Source organism: Lithobates pipiens, unplaced genomic scaffold (genome assembly GCF_037356315.1).
Source record: "Lithobates pipiens isolate NorthernLeopardFrog02 unplaced genomic scaffold, aLitPip1_a1.2 Scaffold_23, whole genome shotgun sequence".
Classification (NCBI taxonomy): Eukaryota; Metazoa; Chordata; class Amphibia; order Anura; family Ranidae; genus Lithobates; species Lithobates pipiens.
In genome coordinates, this window is record NW_027507785.1 from 51,038,856 (window position 1) to 51,059,533 (window position 20,678).

The 20,678-nt window shown below is 46.4% G+C and overlaps 1 protein-coding gene across 1 annotated transcript; it reads left to right on the forward strand.

Annotated features, from left to right (window-relative positions):
• The first annotated feature begins 1,215 nt into the window (after nucleotides 1–1,215).
• LOC143927496 (large ribosomal subunit protein eL32) lies at nucleotides 1,216–12,549 on the forward strand. Its single transcript, XM_077451592.1, has 4 exons — nucleotides 1,216–1,373; nucleotides 9,751–9,851; nucleotides 9,974–10,155; nucleotides 12,384–12,549. Exons 2-4 carry the CDS (start codon nucleotides 9,756–9,758, stop codon nucleotides 12,511–12,513), a joined length of 408 nt encoding a protein of 135 aa, XP_077307718.1. The 5' UTR covers nucleotides 1,216–1,373; nucleotides 9,751–9,755; the 3' UTR covers nucleotides 12,514–12,549.
• The last annotated feature ends 8,129 nt before the right edge of the window (nucleotides 12,550–20,678 follow it).

Here is a 20,678-nt window from a genome sequence, read left to right on the forward strand (position 1 = left end):
ACCATTCTTACAGTAGCCCGTTTGTGAGGTCAGGCACTGATGTTGGACGAGAAGGCCTGGCTCGCAGTCTCCGATCTAATTCATCCCAAAGGTGTTCATTCACATGGATTGCACGCAGTTGCAGTGGGGCCCCACTAACCTCAATAGGCAAGTAGGTGGTTCTGCGGCAAAGCCTCACGGCCACAGCACGTGGACTGGCTGCTATTATGCAGTATTGGCAGCAGCAGGCGGATGCCTGTTTTTACTGCTCCCCTGACTGCTCATCTGAAAGAGACCCAACAAAGCATTTGGGCATCATTTTGACAAGTTGCCGGGGAAGACGGGGGTTTTAAAATTAGACAGTTGAGCCACCAGCTATGTTAGTTCACACCGTCATGTTTTGTCAAAAATTGTCCCGCAGATTCCATTCGGTGGGCAGTACTGCCACCAAACACAACCTATTCAAGTGAATGGGGCTGTGCCGCAACTTCATGTAATGCGCACGGTTGTGGTGCTGTCGTCTTTCAAGGGTTAAAAAAAAAAGGCACGAGGAGGTGACCACCTGTCAAATGCCTCTTAAAAGCATTCCACAGCTGATCACTTTTCAGAGGTAGTGGCGATGACGGCAGCAAGTGTAAACAAGCTCTAGTAGAGCTTTCAACAAACCTTTGACCAGCTTTGCCTTTAAGCAACCTTCAGCTCCAGTTTAAAAACATTAAAGCACAAGAGGACAATGAACCATCCCGTAATTCTGTCTTCCCTGGTTCCTCCTTTCAACACGCTAATACTAATTTTATAAAACATACCTTATTCTAGGCCAGCGGTCTCCATACTGCGGCCCGGGGGCTGGATGCGGCTCTTTGCTTGCTTTTATACTGCCCTTGGGGCATTATTTCCCACACCATCAGCAACAAAGTGGCATAGTTCCTCCCACTGACACCAACAATGGGGCACTATTCCTCCCACTGACACCAACAATGGGGCACTATTCCTCTCACTGACACCAACAATGGGGCACTATTCCTCCCACTGACATCGATGATGGGGCACTATTCCTCCCACTGATACCAACGATGGGGCACTATTCCTCCCACTTATACCAACGATGGGGCACTATTTTTCTCCTGCTAGCAACAGTCCAGGCCCCCCTAAACTTTGGATGACAGAAAACTGTTCGTTTGTTAATAAAGTTTGGAGTGTCCTGTTTCTATCCGGACCCAGGAAACACAGCTGAGGTAAGCACTCCGACCCTGCAGTACCGCCAGGCGCCGCTAAGGCCATTAGCGCTAAAAACCCTCCCCGGAAGTCGCCGGGGCTCTTCATTACCCGGGCTATCCGCTCTTGCTCTCTCTCTTCCTTGGGCCGTCTGCGAAGAAGGCGGACGCTCCGGATCGGTGAGTGAATCTTCTTCCATCCGCCGCTTCTCACCCGGTAATCGGGCTGTTAGTGACCCTGGCCTGTCGGAGGGGGTTATACGGGCGGCTGTGAGGCGGTATTGGTGGGGGATCCGGGCCGGGGGGATGAGGTATAGGAACGTGTTATGAGGGAGGCCGGGAGAAGTATGGCGGCCTGTGGGGGGGACTCGGGCCCCGCTCTCCTCTCTGTGTGTGAGGGGACTACGGGGCCCAGCATTGTACTATGTGGGGGGCATTGGTGGACTACATGGCCCAGCATTGTGCTATATGGGGGGAACTTGGTGAACTGCAAGGCCAAGCATTGTACTATATGGGGGCATTGGTGGACTACAAGGCCCAGCATTTTACCCTAGGGGCAATGTACTATAGGGGGGTATTGAACTACAGGGCCCAGCATTGTACTATAGGGGGCATTGGTGGACTACAAGGCCCAGCATTTTACCCTAGGGGCAATGTACTATAGGGGGGCATTGAACTACAAGGCCCAGCATTGTACTAGGGAGGGGCATTGGTGGACTACTGGGCCCAGCATTGTACTATATAGGGGGGGCATTGGTGGACTACAAGGCCCAGCATTTTACCCTAGCAGCAATGTACTATAGTGGGGTATTGAACTACAGGGCCTAGCATTTGTCTTCAGCAAGGCAACCTGTGGAACTACATTTCCCATGAGGCATTGCAAGGCTGGCAGTTACAATCACTCCCAGAGCCATGATGGGACAGTTTTGCGACAGCTGGAGGACCCCAGGTTGCCTACTCCTGTCCTACAGAATGAGGGCGCAGTACTACAAGGCCCAGCCCTGGCCTACTGGGGGGGGGGGGGTTGGACCACAAGGCCCAGGCAGGGGCGCACTACAGGGCCCAGCATGCGGCTCTGGTAACTTTTTCCTCCATATTGATGCTGTGACTGAACACTTCCCTTACCGGGCTTTTAGGATGATTGCAATGTAATGAGGCTTGATAAGCCGGTGTTTTTTCAAATAGCGTCCTCCATCGGATAGTGTCCCCTGCGTACTGCGCATGCGCAGTACACAGGAACACAGATTCCGAAAATTGCAGAGGCTGAACGGCGCATGTGCCGTGAGTCCAGGTTCTATCCCCACCATCCAAGTGGACATAGAGTTAGAATAAAAAAGAGCCGAGCACAGCGAGCCCGAAGCGTGGCGAGCGAAGCTCGCCCGAGAGGGGCCCTCTAAAATTCACAACCCTATGTCCACTTGGATGGTGGGGCTACCACCTCCACTCACGGCGCAGGCGCCGTTCAGCTTCGGAGATTTTCCGAAGCTTCGTCTGCTCCGTACTGCGCAGTACGGGGCGAACACTATGTGATGCCCGGACTCTATACGCCAGAACACCGGCATGGTGTTGACAGGACAGGTTTCCCTGCTGTAGAACTACAACTCCCAGCATGGATGGGGCTGCTCACGTTGGCCAAGACTTCTCTCCCAGACTGTAGGCATGCTCCTGTAGTAATGCGTATTAACAGCAGTATGACATGTTCCGTTTCAGAACTACAACTCCCAGCATACACTCAGCCAGGACTCTATTGGCCAGCAGTGGTACATCTACTGACCTCCATGTAACTTTTTTTTTTTTTTTTTTTTTTTTTTTTTTACACAAGGACTTGACTGATCGGATACAATGTGGAGAAATCAGGGGAGATTTGCTAAGATTTGAGTGGTTTCTATGCACAGCTGCACCTTTTTGTCAAAGCTTCGTTGAACAAGCTGACGTTAGAACCTGATTGGCTACCATGCACAGCTGTGCTAGTTTTAGTAAATCTCCTCCCCCCCCCCCCCCAGTATCCCATCAGTCGTGGTAATGCATGCATTGCTGTAAGTTACATGGAGTGTGTAGCCATTTATTCTGACTTGCACCCCAATGTGTCCTCTGATGTGCTGCGCAAGGGAAGATGTGTTGTTGTAATGGTGATAACGCCATGGTTACCACAACGGTTGGCGCGCTTCCAATCCTAAGTTCCTACTTTTGAACTTGTACCTACAGGTGAGCCTATAATAAGCCTTGCCTGTAGGTACCGTGAATATCTTCTAATCTTGCCCTATTAAGAGATATTCACTCAGGATTGAGTTGGTGAATGAAGGAGCGTCATACATGTGCCAGGGATTCATGCAGGAGTGGCGTCATCGCAGCCCCAGCCAATCGTACAGCTGGAGCCCACAAGACCAGGTGAAGATGGAATCGACGGGGAGCCATGACAACGCTGCACTGGAGGCCTCTGTGTTCAGGCAAGTCTGTCACAATATGCTAGTATGTAGGGCATACTAGCATATTATGGCATAATGCTGGGGAAGGGGGCACCAATTTTGTAGTGGGGGGGGGGGGGGGGGGTGTTTACTGCTTTAAAAGTTTAACACTGGGAAAATCCAAGTCTACCAATTCTTAAGCCCCAAACACACTATCAGATTTTCTGTTGATGGTTTTTATTTTATTTTTTGTCGGATTTACCAAATCCCATGTAGTGCAAGGGCCTGTCTGATTGCATACACATTGAAACTCCTAAGGTCTGACCTCATATTATATGGTTTTGGTAAATCTGAAGGAAAAAATCAGCAGCAAATCTGATGGTGTATCTGGGGATTTAGATGTGATGTCCTCATTAGTTTTCTATTTTAGGCTTGCTTTCTTCTATTTATACATGGTGGTCCCACCAGCAAGTCTCATTTTGAACAGAATATGCTGTCCTGTAGATGTAACAGGTTGATGCAAACCATTTACCACAGACGGCGGTGCTTACAGTGATCCGTTTTTTTTTTTTTTTAATCTTTATCCCAAAAAGGGGGGAAAAAACTGCTGTATATACATTGAGCTGGAGGTTGGCTTCAGTGTCTCTAAGAACCCTTTCACACTGGGGCGTTTTTCAGGCTCTTTAGCGTTAAAAAAAAAATCGCATGTAAAGCGCTTGAAAGAAGCCTCATCTGCAGTCCCAATGTGAAAGCCCAAGTGCTTAAAGAGCCCTTTCACAATGTCAGCGCCTGAAAAACGCTCGTAAAGCGCCGCTTAAACTAGCAGCACTTTACCAGCGTTTTTCGAGCGTTATTGGGGTGCTTTTAACCCCTGCTAGTGACCAAATAAAGGGTTAAAAGCGCCCACAAAACGCTGCAGCCAATAGTGTTTTACAGGCGCTTCCCATTGATTTCAATGGGAAGGGGCGCTTTAAGAGCGTTGTATTCACCGCTCCAAAAGCGCTGCAAAGAAGCTGCTTGCAGGACTTTTTTTGACGCCCTGCCAGCGCAGCGCCTCAGTGTGAAAGCACTCGGGCTTTTACATTGGGATTACAGTTGCAGCTTCTTTCAGGCGCTTTTTTTACCACTAAAGCGCATGAAAAACGCCCCAGTGTGAAAGGAATCTCTGTGTGAAAGCACTCGGGCTTTTACATTGGGATTGCAGTTGCGGCTTCTTTCGGGCGCTTTTTTTTACCGCTAAAGCACATGAAAGACGCCCCAGTGTGAAAGGGGTCTTAATCTGCTCGTCCATCTAAGGCTGGACTCGCACCTATGGCATTTTTAGTGCATTTTGCAGATTTGCACAACAACCCATTTAACATGGTTTCCCATGAAACACGTTCTGTAGAACAAATCTGCTAAAAGCACTAAAAATGCATAGGTGTGAATCAGGCCTAACACTTCACTCAACCCAGACTGACAATGCTGCTGTCCAAAGGTGTGCCCCCTGTGCTCCTTCGTGCAGAGCGGGGCAGCGCTAATACAGGAGGTGTGCTACTGGGCAGATCACCAGGTGACGTTAGTGTCTGACTGTCTGCCACTATAAGTGGCTGATCACCACCATTACTAATATAAAAATAAATCCAGTATATAATCCCATGTTTTGTAGGCACTTGAAGGTTTGGGTAAACCAATCAATATACGCTTGTTGGGAATTTTATTTAAACAAATATGTAGCAGAATACATATTGGCCTAAATTGATGAAGGGTTTTTATTGGTTAACCAATAAACCGCAGAGGTGATCAAATACCACCAAAAAGTTCTGTGTGGGGGGGGAAAAAAGACATAAATCTCATTTATGTACAGCGTTGCACGCCTGTGCAATTCAATTAAGCTGTGTCGTAAAAAAAAAATTAAAAATGGCTTAGTCATGAGGGGGGGTAAATCTCTTCCGAAGGGTAAGTGATTAATGCATGTCATTAAAGTTATTGTAAAGGCAGATGATTTTATTTTAAATTATATCTTAATGCAGTCTATGCATTAATAAAACCTCTGCAGCAGCCCTTCTAATGTTTACCTGAGGCCTCTCGATCCAGCTATTTATTTTTATGCATGAGAGCCATGAAGTCTGGGGACTCTCCGGCGCCCGCTGCTGTCAGTGAGGAGAGGGGGCATGACTGAGGTGAGAATGGAACGAGGCTTTGTGTCGACGTGCAGATGCTCAGGTCCCCCCAAAGCAAGCTTCTTGCTGTGGGGGCAGGAGGGAGGGGCCAGGAACGCCGGCGGGGAACCTGAAAAGATCAGGGTTGTTCTCTGCAAAACAATTACAGAGTAGGTAATTATAAGGCCTCTTTCGCTGGAGCGGTGAGTGCGTCGGTGGTAAAGCGCTGCTATTTTTAGCAACGCTTTACCGTCAACTTTGGGGTGCTTTTACCCCCACTAGCGGCAGAGAGAGGGTTTAAAACCACCGCAAAGCACTGCTGCTGCTGCTGCAGCAGCGCTATGCCAGCGGTATAGCTGCACTCCCCAATTGATTTCAATGGGCAGGATCGGTGTACACACGCACACACTGCTCCAAAGATGCGGCTAGCAGGATTTTTTACCATCCTGCCAGCGCTTTCACACTGGGGGGACAGCGGGGGCTCTTTCGGGTGATATTTTTAGCCCTGTAGCGCCTGCACAGCGCCCCAGTGTAAAAGGGGTCATGCGTGTTTTTAGATGGTAAAAAAAGACTAACTCTCTAAGACTCGGAGAAGGCTGAACTGTCAGATGGTACCAAACTAGATGTGGCACATGGTTAGTACCAGGCTTCCTTCTGCAGCAGTGGCCCAGCTTATATAAGGCTGCTTTCACCCCCTAAGCCGAGTGATTTTTCTCAGTTTATTTTAATTTTTTTTTTCCCCACACAAGTATGCAAGCATTTCGGAAATATATTTCAAGCATTTTAGATGAGTATTCAAGATTAGAAGTCCTTAGTATTGTATAAAAACGTGTTATGCTTACCTTCTCTGTAATAGTTTTAGTCAGAGCAGCGCCGTTCCTCTTCTGGGGTCCCCTGCTGTTGCTTCTGGCTCCACCAGCCCCCCTCCAAGTGCCTACCATAGCAAACTGCTTGCTATGGGGGCACTTGTGCCAGGTAGCTCCTTGGCTAACATGTTATACTTGCCTGCTCTGTGTAATGGTTTTGCACAGAGCAGCCTGGATCCTCTTCTTGGGTCCCTCTTCAGTGCTCCTGGCACTTCCCCTCCTTTTGAGTGTCCCCACACAATCGGCTTGTTATGGGAGCAGCCGAGCAACAGCTCCCTGTGTCCATTCAGACGTGGTGCCGTGGTCCGGCCCCACCCCTTTCGCTCCTTATTGCCTCACTGACTGACAGCAGTGGGAGTCATTGTGCCCTGTGCTTGCTGTCTGAGCCGATGAGGAGGGGAGTCTCGCACAGCCAAGTCTCTCGTGCAACATCGCTGGGTCTAGATGGGGCTGCTGCACACAGAAGGTTTTTTTTTATCTTGATGCATAAATCGCAATAAGATTAAAAAAAAAAAAAAAAAAAAGATTCTGCCTTTAGAACCGCTTTAGGGAAAAAAATAAAATAAAAGCTGCCTTTATTAGAAGCACTTTTCAAGCTGCCTGCTTTACCCAATAAAAAGCACTAGGGGGAGGAGCTACGCTTTTACAGGATTAAAATGTGCAAAAATGTCAGATTTCAGGCATTTCCATTCAAGTCTATAGGGCCCTAAAATGTCCAATTTTGACCCAAAAGTATCCCATGTATCTTGGAGTGTCATTCATCAAGCTACAGGGGCCTTACCGTTCCTATGTGAACAGCCACCGCTGAGATGCATGGTGATGGTTTTTGGAGCTTCAGGTGTGAATGGTGCACCCCCCCCCCCCCCCCCCCCCCCCCTCCGAGTCTCTTCTTAGACCACCTCGGTTCTTGACAGTTGTCACACAGAGATCCTTGCAGCCGGTAGATTTCCCGTCCTCCAGAATCTGACCTGTGGGGCGCTTTGTGCTCTATCAGCTTGTATTATTGGAGGAAGAGTATTGCAGGGTTTTTACCCATTCCGTGGCTGGCTTATGTTTCTAGCTGACGGAAGATACTCTGCTACAGTGTGGTCTGCTGACACGTTAGAGGAAAGGAATTGCTGGTAATGGGTCTTTCTGGGTTTTTTGGGTTAAACAAAAAGTACCCGGCCTTGTGACATCATCTACCCACCTCTCTACTTTGGCAAATCAGAGAGCCTTTTATTCATTCATAGACTACAATGCTTACAGTGAATGGCTGAGCAGAGCTCAACCCAACTCTGTTTTTGTTTTAGGAGTGGGGTGGGAAGGTCCCGAGCGTTGTATACGGGTAATACAACATGCACAGCAAGTGTACCTGTTGGTCCAGTATAGGGTTAGGCAACTTGGGGGCCCTCCAGCTGTTGAACTAAATTTCCCATGAGGCATTGCAAGGCTGGCAGTTACAATTACTCCCAGAGGCATGATGGGACTTGTAGTTCTGCAACAGCTAGAGGACCCCAGGCTGCCTACCCCGGTCTAGTAAATATATTGAGCCAGCTTGCCCCAAACCAACTATTTAAAGGAGCGTTAAATGTGGAGTTGGCTTTAACCACTTGCCCTCTGGAAGATTTTACCCCCCCTCCCCTTCATGACCAGAGCATTGTTTGCTATTCAGCACAGAACATTGACACTGCACAGAAATTTTATATATATACTCAATTTTTGGTAGTTGATCACCACTGGGTTTTTTATTATATCAACCAGAGACTGGACATTTTTGAAAAAGTATGGTTATAAAACATCCAATACTGTCAAATTTGGGCAAACATGTATTGTGCCATGTTGCAAGAGCTGGCAGTGATCAGGGCTGATCCTGCTAACTTCGTTTTTGGGGACACTGGTCTAGGTCTAACCATGACCAGGATACAGACCCAGGCACAGCATATACTAGTAGTGGCAGTGATCGGCGAATTAGTGTGAAACTGATCGTGTGGCACGCAATTGGGAACTGGCGATGAGTAGCTGGGAGGGATGTTAACTGACACTATTGATGATGCTATTGGCACTAATCGTGATGATGTACACCAGGAGCCTCCGCTTTCTGAGCAAGAGGCCTGTTTACTATCCTTCAGGCTTTAGGGAGGCCGGACTGTGGCCATTGGGAATAGAAAGTGCCCCATTTGTTTCAATGGGAGGTATAGTGCCCTATTGATGTCAGTAGGGGGAATGAACACGGGTTTTGTAAGCGCTTCCACCTCACATCTAAGTAGGGGGTGGAATAGAGCCCCAGGGGCCAGATAAAGGCAAGCAAAGGGCCACATCTGGCCCCTGGACTGCAGTTTGGAGACCACTGCTGTACACTCTTTACTGTACTGATGGCACTGGCTGGGTGACCGGGATGATCAGAAGGGCAATCAAAGGGTTTAACTGTGTGCTGATTTTACTCACAGATCTGGCTTTCCTCTGATTTCAGCGATGGACCAGTAAGTGAAATTAGGAAGAGGGGAGAAAACGCCAGATCTTTTAGTATCACACAAATCTGTGCTGTGATTGGCCACAGCAATCCGCAGGTTCACAGCCAAAATAATTGGCTGTATCCTGCTGACAAACTTGTGCTGTGTCCAATCACAGAACGTTGCACCCTGAGGGTTTAGTAAAATCGGCACAGTATACCGTGGTGTCCCGGTGCAGCCACTAGCTAGCAGTAAAATTGCTGCTGGTTGGCAAGTAGTTAGACTTTCTGATTGCCTACTTAGGGCAGTAATGGGATTGCTCAAGGTAGACTATGGCAGGGCAGACCACTGCAAAAACTTGTCTGTCAGAGCTTACATGGCAGCTTTTGGTTGCCAAGCCTGAGCAATGTATCCCAGGAGGTCATTGCATGCTCCACCACATACAAAAGCATTATGTATTTTGCAGGGGTAGCAATGAAGAGGAATCGCTGTGAAGGTGAATGGGCCTCTAACCATCAAAGGTGGACAGCTGTCAAGGCATTCCATCTGGTTGGTTCACCATTTCATCTTGCAGTGAATCCCCCTTTCTCGATGGAGGGAGTGAGACTTTGTAAATACCGGAGAAACCCTTAAAATCTGTAGGGAGAAGTGGTTACCTCTTTAAAAATGCTTAATTTCTATTTGAGCAACTAATTTTTTATTTTTAAATTTAGGCACCATGGCGGCTCTTAGACCTCTGATAAAGCCCAGGATTGTCAAGAAGCGGACGAAGAAGTTCATCCGCCACCAGTCAGACCGTTATGTTAAGATTAAGGTTGGTATTTGGTCATTTTATGTATTCTCTGCAGGCTGCGGAGCTCCTCCGTAGAGGATTCCATATTGGGCAACCAAGAAACATTACACCCCCGTAACTGATGTTCTGCTTCCCTCCTACAGCCCAACTGGCGTAAGCCCAGAGGTATTGACAACAGAGCCCGCAGAAGGTTCAAGGGTCAGATCCTGATGCCCAACATTGGTTACGGTAGCAACAAGAAAACCAAACACATGCTGCCCACCGGCTTCAAGAAGTTCCTTGTACACAACCTTAAGGAACTCGAAGTTCTAATGATGAGCAACAAGTGAGTAAACGCCAAGGTCCTCAGATTTGCATAAGCAGATATTTGAGTAATACAATTTGATTTTCACTTGCATAGCTGTGTTATGATCTGGAGTGGAGAGCAGGGCCCAGTACTCCTGTATTCTGCCAGCAGCAGCTCTTAGCAAAGCTCACCAGTTGAGACAACCAGTGTTTCTGGTTTTGTGCCATTGGGCAGTCTTGGGTTGCTGTGTCTGAAGCCTTGCAAAGTTTTAGCAGCTGAATGTTCTCACTTTGCATTCTAAGGCAAGTTGCATAAAAGATTGCTACGCCAGAATGCACTAATTTACAGGAGAATGCAAAACTGAGGCACTAGTTTAAGCATGTTTTCTTTCAGGGAAAAAAAAAAAATCCAGGTTGAGTTTGATCCCCCAATGCTCAATTTACTTTATTCCACCCATATATTGAGATTTCCTGGTTCAGTTTTCAGTGCAGCAGTACCACCATCTAGTAGTGTAACTGTTTACCTTTAACAATAGAAGGTAGATGGACATCGTCAGAAAACCACAGCCTTGCTTTTGAATGCACAGACCTAATCCCGTGTTATGTTTGCTCAATGTTGAGCGATCTTGATATGATCCAGTCATAAGTTCAGCCTTTGAATTTCTTAAAGTGGTTCTAGAGGCTGAAGAAATTCTACCCTCATACACTCTATGCCTAATAAACTGTTTTGCAAGGCATTCCAAGTGGAAGCAGCTGCCAAAACCAAAAAGGTGCCACTTCTTAGAGGAGGCGGCTTTAAAATGATTCTAAGACCCCTTTCACACCATTTACTGCCGCATTTCGGCCGCTAGCGGGATGCTTTTACCCCCGCTAGCGGCTGAGACAGGGTTAAAACAGCCGGCAATACCCCGCGATAGCGACGTTTTGCCGGCGGTATTACAGCACTGCTCCATTGATTTCAATGGGGAGGAGCAGTAAACACTGCTCCTTTACCGCTCCAAAGAAGCTGCTGGCAGGACTTTTCCCTGACAGCACGTCCTGCCAGCACACCGCCCTCAGGGCTTTCGCACTACAAACAATGGTGCAGCTTTTTTAGGGCGGATTGCAGGCACTATTTCTAATGCTATAGTGCCTGCAAAACGCACTGGTCTGAAAGGGGTCTAAAGGTTCAGGGTTTTTCTTTGTCATTTACAAAAAAAAATCTATACTTGCACAGAGCAGCCTCAATGCTCCTTTCCTCAGGTCCCCCACTGACACTCCTGGCTCCTAATCACCAGTCCCCCCCCCCCCCCCCCCCTTAGCAAGCCACTTGCTATAGGGGCACTGGTGCATGCATGCTCTATGCATCCATGAGATGCATAGAGATGTGGCCCCACCCCCTGCTGTCCCCACGTTGAGTTCATTGGCTGTGATTGACAGCAGTGGGAGCCAATGGCTCTTGCTGCTGTCTCAGCCAATGAGGAGAGGGCTGTGCACATTGCTGGATCGAGGGGTGGGTGTGCTGTTAAAGTTCTACTTTTGTGCATAGAATACATGAAGGTAAAAAACCTACAACCACTTTAAAGCACTTCCCTTTTGGGTGAATCTCTGCTTTAGAGATCAAAGGCTGAACGACTATTGCTCAGGCAAGGATTATGAGCTGCTGAAGAACTTGAGGAAAGGTCACCAGCATCCCAGTCAAGAACATCAACTTTATTAAGACATTGAGGTGTTCAGCACAGTCGATGCGTTTATGGGCTTGCATGAGTAAGCCTGGTATGGCAGAAACACGTTGACTGATCGTGCTGCACACATTTCTTAAGTTGGATGTTCCGCTGCACTTGACCGGGATGCTGGCAATTGTCTCTGAAAAGATGCTGGATTTCCTCCAGCCAGGAAATGAGTCGGGGGGGGGGGGGGGGGGGTCTGTCCTCCAGCCAGGTATATCTGACTTGCTGCAGCTTCTAATGCACATTATGAGAAGTTCAGTGAAATCAAGAGAAAGCCATTTCAGTCCAGGAGAGGAGCCGGTACAACTGAAGAAGGCTGGAGTTTACATTTTAAAGTATTCTTACACTGTTAATTCTCTAGTATTTATGCACCAGCACACTTCCCAATTGAACAGGGCTTATTCCCTTGAATCTTAGTGGCTAATCTTGTGGCTGCACAGTTCTCGTAGCTCCTTGGAAATTTTTTCTCGTTGACTTCTGCTATATTTTGAACTCTGCACTTGTAATAGGTCTGTCAGTTCTACCCTTTTTTTTAAATGAAACTTATTTGCCCCTCCAGGTCATTCTGCGCTGAAATTGCTCACAACGTCTCCTCTAAGAACCGCAAGACTATTGTGGAAAGAGCCGCACAGCTCGCCATCAAAGTGACAAATCCCAACGCCAGACTGCGCAGTGAGGAGAATGAATAAACCTGTTTAACTTTGTTCAATAAAAGGAAAAACAAACTTCAGACTCTCTGGTGTTTTGTGTGATAGGTGCGAATGCAGGGTTGGAATGATCTGGGAAGCTGTGGGTGGATTTACTAAAACTGTAGAGTGCAAAAAAATCTGGTGCAGCTGTGCATGGTAGCCAATCGGCTTTTGAGTTTAATTGTCAAAGCTTAATTCAACAAGCTGATTGGCCAGGATGCACAACTAGACCAGTTTTTACACAAGTTTTAGTAAATGGACCCCTGTGTGAAAAGGAAGAACTATAATTTCAGGTCCTCTGACCACTGCAATTGCTACTTGGGTGGGCACTGACGGGTCATCACCAATGGAGGCGAGTACAGTGGTGGGGGGGGGAGGTTGTATCGTGTTTCCCCTTCATATTTTACTGAAAACATGAACTACTCCTTTAATGTTCTCGTTTACATAATCTGGCTTTTATACCAGTTTTCAGCTGCACTGTAATAACAAATTGGCATCTTTGAGGCAATTTGAAGTGAACAGAACTGTTTTTTCCTTAATCATCTTCTAGGACCATATAACAGTAGCTTCACCCACCTAAAACAGAACGCAAGGCCCACTTTAAATAAAATAAAAAATGCTGTCAGCCAAAGTTCTTATTTGTGTACATTCACCCGAAGAAACACAACTTTACAAGTAGTTACTCATATTACTGTATTGGCATATAACACGCACCCCAAGTTTAGGAGGGAAGTTTAATGGAAAGCAAAACTTACATTTAAATGCCCATCAATGCAGCCTTATCAGCGTCAGTGCAGCCTCGCCCCGGTGTCCATCGCAGCCTTGTCATTGTTACTGGGTGGATTTAAAATTGCCACTACTGAGATCGCAGGCAGTGGGCAGAGCAGAACGATCGCCACCGAGATACACATAGCTGAGTATTCGGCTCCGCTCAGTCACACCCACTCCTGCCCTATGATGGACATAACAGGTCCAATGGCGTGACTGAGCCTAGCTTAGCTGAGTACACTCGGTTATGTGTATCTTGGTGGCGATCCCTCCGCTCACAATCAGCAGGGATCGGCATATATAACACGCACCCATGATTTTCCCCTGATTTTAAGGGGGGGGGAATGTGCATGTTGTACGCTGATAAATACGGTATGTTCATAGTGCCAGTCTACATACCCCCCCCCCCCCAAGTTGTTACTCCAAACTCGGCATGATGGTGCCAGGACTTTTTTTGGCTCCCCCTTGGTTTAAGTTGCCATAGAAATGTTTTCAACTGATTAACATTTGCCACTGCCCCCCCCCCCTTTTTTATTTTTATTTTGCTTTTGGCGCTCTTGTATTCCCAGTGATTCTCATTGGTTCTCAGTGCATGCATTGGCACAGCTATTGTCAGAATTTAAGTACAGATGAGTTGTAGGGAACCCGGTTACTGTCTGGCACTTTATCCATTCTATTAGGGGTGCACTGGCCCCTAATCTAAATGAAGGGCGTAGGATGGTGTGGACTTCAATGGGGTTGTGTGTTTTTTTTTTTTTTTTTTTTTTTTCCCTCAAATGCACATGCTTGGAGCCTGAGGCTCTGGCTTCAAAAAAAGGGAGGGCTTTGGGACAGAGCAGTGTATGACACCCCCCCCCACCCCCAAATATTGAGCACCAGCTGCCATTTCATTCTATACTGGTCTGTAAAGTTCAAACAGAACTTCACTCCCCATTCTCAAAGTCTTGTGACCAATCATTAATTCCTGACTCAACTCCACAAATTCCCTCTACCTAGGACTTCCAAAATACCAAATTTCACATTACAAATCGTCCAGAACACAGCAGCCAGGCTGGTAACTGGGGAAAAAAACCTGGGAATAAATCATCCCGTCCCTGAGGACCCTCCATTGGCTAGCCCTGAAGGACTGGGTTACATTTAAGACCCTCTGCCTCACTCACAAATGTACACAAGGAAAAGCCCTGCAATACCTCTTCAACAAAATAAGGCACTTCACCCCAGGTCGCCCTCTCTGGTCAACTAATCGGAACCTCTTCCACATCCCTAAGACCAGTTATAAATTAAAAAGCGAGTGAAGGTTCGCAGTCCAAGGACCACGGCTATGGAACGCTCTACCTGCGGACATCTGCTCGGAGGAAAACAATCTGGCCTTCAGGAAAATGCTCAAGACCCATCTTTTAAGAGCGGGATGGACACTGGCGGCAAAAGCACCTTGAGGCGATTTATTTGCATATGTAGCGCTATGCAAGTTATTCATTTTGTAGTTCCAATGAAATGGGTTACTTGAAGAAATGCAACACGTGTAAACAATCCGAGTTTTGCTGGCCTGCTGCTAGAAGTAATGATACGACACTAAAGAGACCCTCTGTGGAATGATGAAGACAAAAGAATTCTGTAAGAAGCAACATTACTTGTGTAGTAGGTGGCTACTAGAGCTACAACTGGCATTAGTGCGCTGCTGGGCAGGAGTACCAGATGAGACTTTGCAGAAGGGGGAGCCAGGCCAATACTCATGCATGGAATATCAGGAGTAAGGCAGCAAGTGGAGTCAGCTGGGGGGGTCCTACACTGGTAATCAGGCAGCGGCTAAGTCACAAGGGCAAGCCAGAGGGTATACACTGATCGGCAAGCTGAGAGTCAATGCCAGAAAAGTGGACAAGAGAGGTCAAAGGCAAGTGGAGTCGTTAACAGGAAATTCAGTAATAGCAGGAACTCGGGAACGCATGGGGAGGCTGGAGGTCATCCAGCAACTAGTAGCTCATGCTGTTGGCTTTAAATGGGCCACTGACCACCAAAATCTGTTGTGCATCTTTGTGGGCCGTTTGTGCGCATTGGCACAAAGAAATTCACCAATCTGTGATTCTGCTGGACATTAGCAGATGTGCCAGTTCTGCGAATTGTTTGCTGGCAGGGCCTAGTTAGTGCACACCTACTTGGATGGTCCCTGGGGCTCACTGGCTGTTAGCTTGTTTTATTGTGGCTGATGAGTATAGTTGCATCCTCACAAATCCGCTAGTTTTCCACCTGCCCTGCATGTTTGCGGCGGAAGCGGTGTGGCCTTTCAGGGGGCATCAGAGCGGCCTGCTTTAGTCTGTCCCTAGTGTCACTTGGGTGCAGTCTGCAACCCCCCCCCCCCCCAGCGACATCAGTGCCTGTATTACATGAGGGTGGCGCTCCAGACTTGGAAGCGAGCAATTTACACAGAAACACTTTGTAATCTGTGGCCAAACTTCTACTATGCGGACACTAATGCACTACGGACACAACTTCTGTTAGAGAACACCTCTTCCCAGGTGTGCAGCATTTCTGAGCCAGTACCAAGGAGCTTGTGCCGGTCTACACCAGCTAAGCAGTCCTGTCACCTACCACCCAGTGACGGATGTGCATGTTATTGGATACAGGAAATGCACTGCTCTATAACTCAATGCCTGCCCTCCTCAAGGGGCCCCGTCACATCTTTGTGACTTCAGGTACTCTGTGCTGTAAGGTTGGTTCTAGTGTGTGGGGAACCAGTTGCTAGTGAAGAGGACAAGCATAACACTCCTTCACTACCAGATTATCCGTCTCCTGGCTGGTTGGTTGCTTTAGCAATTGACGCAAGTATGGCAGTCATTAGCATCAGCAATATAGCTTCCTTAGGACTGTTTCTCTTTCATCTTCTTTAACTTCTTGAGTCCCCTGTTGTAAGCCCTGTTCTTTGATACGTCATGCATGCACCCCATTAGAGACCTCAGACCAGGCATTTTTGATGGACAATAACAATTGTTTGCTAAAGTAGTTTAAGCATAAAGTTCTCAAAGATCTTCAACGCAAGTTCCTGTACAAAGTTCTCTAAGTGTGCTTTTAGTGTAACCCTGATGTTCCCTAGAAGCCCCATGAGGGTAGGTAAATCCACGAGAGGTAGCAATAATGCATAAAAAAAATGTCCTCCGTAAGATAGCAAACCTTTATAAGTCCACAGGCTCCAGAGCGACAAGGGGGCACAGGCCAACGGCTACATCTTTGCAGTCTCTCCTCAGTCTAACCGACCTCCCTAGGCATTAATGAGCCCTTATTTATGTTCTATGATCTGTTGGGGGTGGTAAACTTTCTGAAAGGAGTGGGGAAACCTGGCCAGCGGGATTAACCTTTCCTTAGCAGGATCTAGCACCTCAGCAGGTCAACCAAGGACACAATAACAAGTGCAATAACCCTACATTGTGGCGAATGCCTTTTACACATCGATATAGCAGAAATAACCAAACCCAGAGCCAAAAAGGAAAATGTAGAACATAGAACTCCATGGAAGCACCTGTGTACACAACTATAAGTTGGCATCCCATTCCAAAACCACGGCCATTGATATGGAGTGGACATTTCTTTGTGACTATAACAACCTCCACCCTAGTGGCAATGCTTTTGGAGTCTTCTGTGGGAATTTGTACCCAAAAGATCATCTGCGATATTGGGCAAGAAGACCTGGCTGTTGGAAATGTTGTAGAAAAAGGCCTGGCTTGCATTTGTTGTTTCACTTCATCCCAAAGGTGTTCAATAGGGTTTGTCCACACCAAACTTGTTAAACCATGTCTTTATGGAGCTGGTTTTGAACACAGGACCACAGTCATGCTGGAAGGTTGGGTCTTCCCCAAACTTACCACAAGGTTGGAAGAGCACAATTGTCTATGCTGTAGCTTTCATAATTCTGGTGACCATTTTCACCAGGACAGAAAGTGAAAGGAAATTCAAAACGTTACTGCTGTAACCACAACAGGAGGCGAGGGTGAATCTTCCCATGGGGACAACTAATGGTGTGACAATCAGTGCTGAGACCAAGCTTTTTTTTTTTTTTGTGTGCCCCATCCTAAGAGCTGTGAGCTACTTCATCACCAAGGGTTTCAGGTGTCCTTCCTGCTAAAAAGCCCAAAGAAGATGCCTCTTCTACCTTCCTCTTGGCCTGGCCCTGGGGACATTTGTCTAAGAGTAGGGACGTGCGGTGAGGTCAGTGGCTGGTGAGGCACTGGCTAGTACCAGAGCCAGATACACAGATTACATATGTCACGATCGTTAGAGCCAGAGCAATAATTTAGCACTGGACTACCTCTGTAACTCTTAACATGTAACCTGTAAAAAAATGTAATGCGTCGCCTATGGAGATTTATAAGTACTGAAGTTTGGCCCCATTCCACAAGTGGGCACAATTTTAAAGTGTGACATGTTGGGTATCTATTTACTTGGCGTAACATCATCTTTCACATTATCCAAAAAAAGCGGACTGCTATTTTTATTTTTTTTTATTCACGAAACCGCCCCACCAAAAAAAGTGTTAAAAAAAATTGCTGCCCAAATACCATGTGACATAAAAAGTTGCAACAACCACCATTTTATTCCCTAGAGCAGTGATGGCGAACCTTGGCACCCCAGATGTTTTGGAGCTACATTTCCCATGATGCTCAGGCACTCTGCAGTGTAGTTGAGCATCATGGGAAATGTAGTTCCAAAACATCTGGGGTGCCAAGGTTCGCCATCACTGCCTAGGGTTTCTGCTAAAACAATATCATGTTTGGGGGTTCTGAGTAATTTTCTAGCAATTATGATTTTTACATGTAGGAGAGAAGTGTCAGAATTTGCCTGGGTGGCAAGGGGTTAATTACCATAAGAATTAATATACAAACGATTATTATATATTTACTATATTTTGTAAATCTGTACTCAAGCAGGTGGCTAAACTGACAAATTACTGAAGTTTGAAGTTACTTCCAACCAGTAATTTCACAGTAAATAGATAAATAATACATTATGATATAGCATATAAATATATGATTTAGCTTGAATATAATGCTACCTTTTCAGCAGGCAGCAGATTCTCATTCTTCCTCTTAACTCTGTGAGAAAAACATGGGATTGTGGGTAAATCTTATACCTATAAACCCATGTTTTTTTCCTTGTAATTAGGAGGGTTGGGCTGGAAGGCAGCATTTTTCTTTTAGACACATATTACCCCTCTCCTTCCTTTTTTTTCTCCTTGAAAAAGCTTTAGACCCCTTTCATACTGGGGCATTTTTCAGGCGCTTTAGCGCTAAAAAAAGCACCTGTAAAGTGCATGAAAGAAGCCACATCTGCAATCCCAGTGTAAAAGCCTGAGTGCTTTAAGAGCCCTTTCACACTGCCAGCACCTGAAAAACACTCGTAAAGTGCAGCTTAAACTAGCAGCGTTTTTCGAGCGCTAGTGGGGCACTTTTAACCCCTGCTAGTGACCAAATAAAGGGTTAAAAGCGCCCACAAAGCACCGCTGCCAAAAGCGCTTTGCAGGCGCTTCCAATTGATTTCAATGGGAAGGGGCGCTTTAGGAGCAGTGTATTCACCGCTCCAAAAGCGCTGTAAAGAAGCTGCTTGTAGGACTTTTTTTGACGCCCTGCCAGCACAGCACCTCCGTGTGAAAGCACTCGAGCTTTCACATTGGAAATTGCAGTTGCGGCTTTTTTCAGGTGCTTTTTTTTAAGGCTAAAGCGCCTGAAAAATGCTCTAGTGTGAAAGGGATCTCAGTGTGATAGTACTCGGGCTTTCACATTGGGATTGCAGATGAGGCTTCTTTCAAGCACTTTACGGGCACTTTTTTTTAACGCTAAAGCACCTGAAAAACGCCCCAGTGTGAAAGGGGTCTTAGATATGCTTTGATATCTGTCTATGTGTGATGATAAATATGTGTTATGTTAGGCTGTAGATCAGCGATCTCCAAACTTTTCAGTATGAGGGCCGCACTGAATATTTTAAATATTTGTCCCCCTTACATCAGGGTCTCCTCTTCACATCAAAACCCCCTATGACATCAGGGTTTTCATTAGAGTCCTGCTTTACATTAAGATCCCATTCTGAGCCCCCCCCCCCCCCGTTACATCAGGGTCCCTCTTACTTTAGAGTCCTCCCTTCCATCAAGGTCCCCATCAGAATCCCCCCCCCCCCCCTTACATCATGTGCAAACGGAACAAAATGACAGTCATTTCAGATTCATTCGTCATGTTATGATTCGGAGATTCTGATGGATCGCCCTCCATCCAACCCAAAAACACAATAAGTAGCAATCATTTTATTTCACTTTTATACCTAACTGTATTTATTGCAATATGTTTCCATTTTATATGTGATGCGTTTGTATAATAATAAAAAAATGTTTATGCAAAAAGAATCGGCTGATTATCCAAGAGTCAAAGACTACAACGCCGCACTTATCCCAATAAAACAAATGTATCCAAATGAATAGGTATTTATTCATTATGTTACTGAGTTGAATTTTGTTTTGCATTCCTAACTGACTTTGTTTGTTGGGCCACATACATACAAATTAAACAAATGGTCTCTCAAGTTCAGCCCCAATACAAAAAGAATCTTATTAGAATATTCACACTACACTCACTATAAAAAAAAAGATTCAATTCTGATCATTTTTGTTATGTCGTTACAGGCTACTTTCACACTGGGGCAGGAGTCCGTTAGTGGGGCACTTTTTGGCCGCTAGCGGCCAAAGATAGGGTTAAAAGCGCCTGTTTTCAGCGCTGCTGAATCGCTTTGCAGGCAGTTTGGCAGCATTGACCATTCATTTCAATGGACAGGGTGTTTCGGGAGAGCTGCATATCCCGTTCCCCAAACCGCCCCAAAGATGCTGCTTGCAGGACTTTTTTTTCCCCATCCCGCAAGCGCACCGTGGCTTTCACACTGGGGAGGCATGAGAAAAGCTCCTCAGTATGAAAGGGGGTGACATTATTTCGGATGCTTCAAACATTAACAAAAGGCCCAAATTATCGCATCCCGTTATCCGAATGAAACAAATAAATTTGTTGTTTTCACTCAAATTTTTTTTTCGGATTCGTTGAAATTCATTACTATTGTGATTCAGAAATTTGGATACATACATCCTAATCATGCAAATTTTCGATTTTGTAACGAAACGAATCATACGTCTAGTTCCGACTGTCCAGCATTTAATTGGCTGGGCAGCAATGCTGTCATTTCCCGAATGCAATATGATCCACTGTCATCACCATCAAGAAACCCGCTCTGGGAAACGCCATGCAGCCAATGTTGGAGTGCATGTAGACAGGAAGTGGTTGCAACAAGGCCACGGGAGATCCGAAGCAATGAGATACAACAAAGGATGAAAAATGTGAAACAAGTATTTTATTTAAAAAAAAGAGTGGCAAACA

What these genes read in the sequence shown, in the direction of transcription:
- LOC143927496 (XM_077451592.1), top strand. Translation starts at nt 9,756, where the DNA reads ATGGCGGCTCTTAGACCTCTGATAAAGCCCAGGATTGTCAAGAAGCGG. An exon ending in ACCGTTATGTTAAGATTAAG is followed by an intron (nt 9,852 to 9,973) that starts GTTGGTATTTGG and finishes TCCCTCCTACAG; the next exon opens with CCCAACTGGCGTAAGCCCAG. An exon ending in GTTCTAATGATGAGCAACAA is followed by an intron (nt 10,156 to 12,383) that starts GTGAGTAAACGC and finishes TTGCCCCTCCAG; the next exon opens with GTCATTCTGCGCTGAAATTG.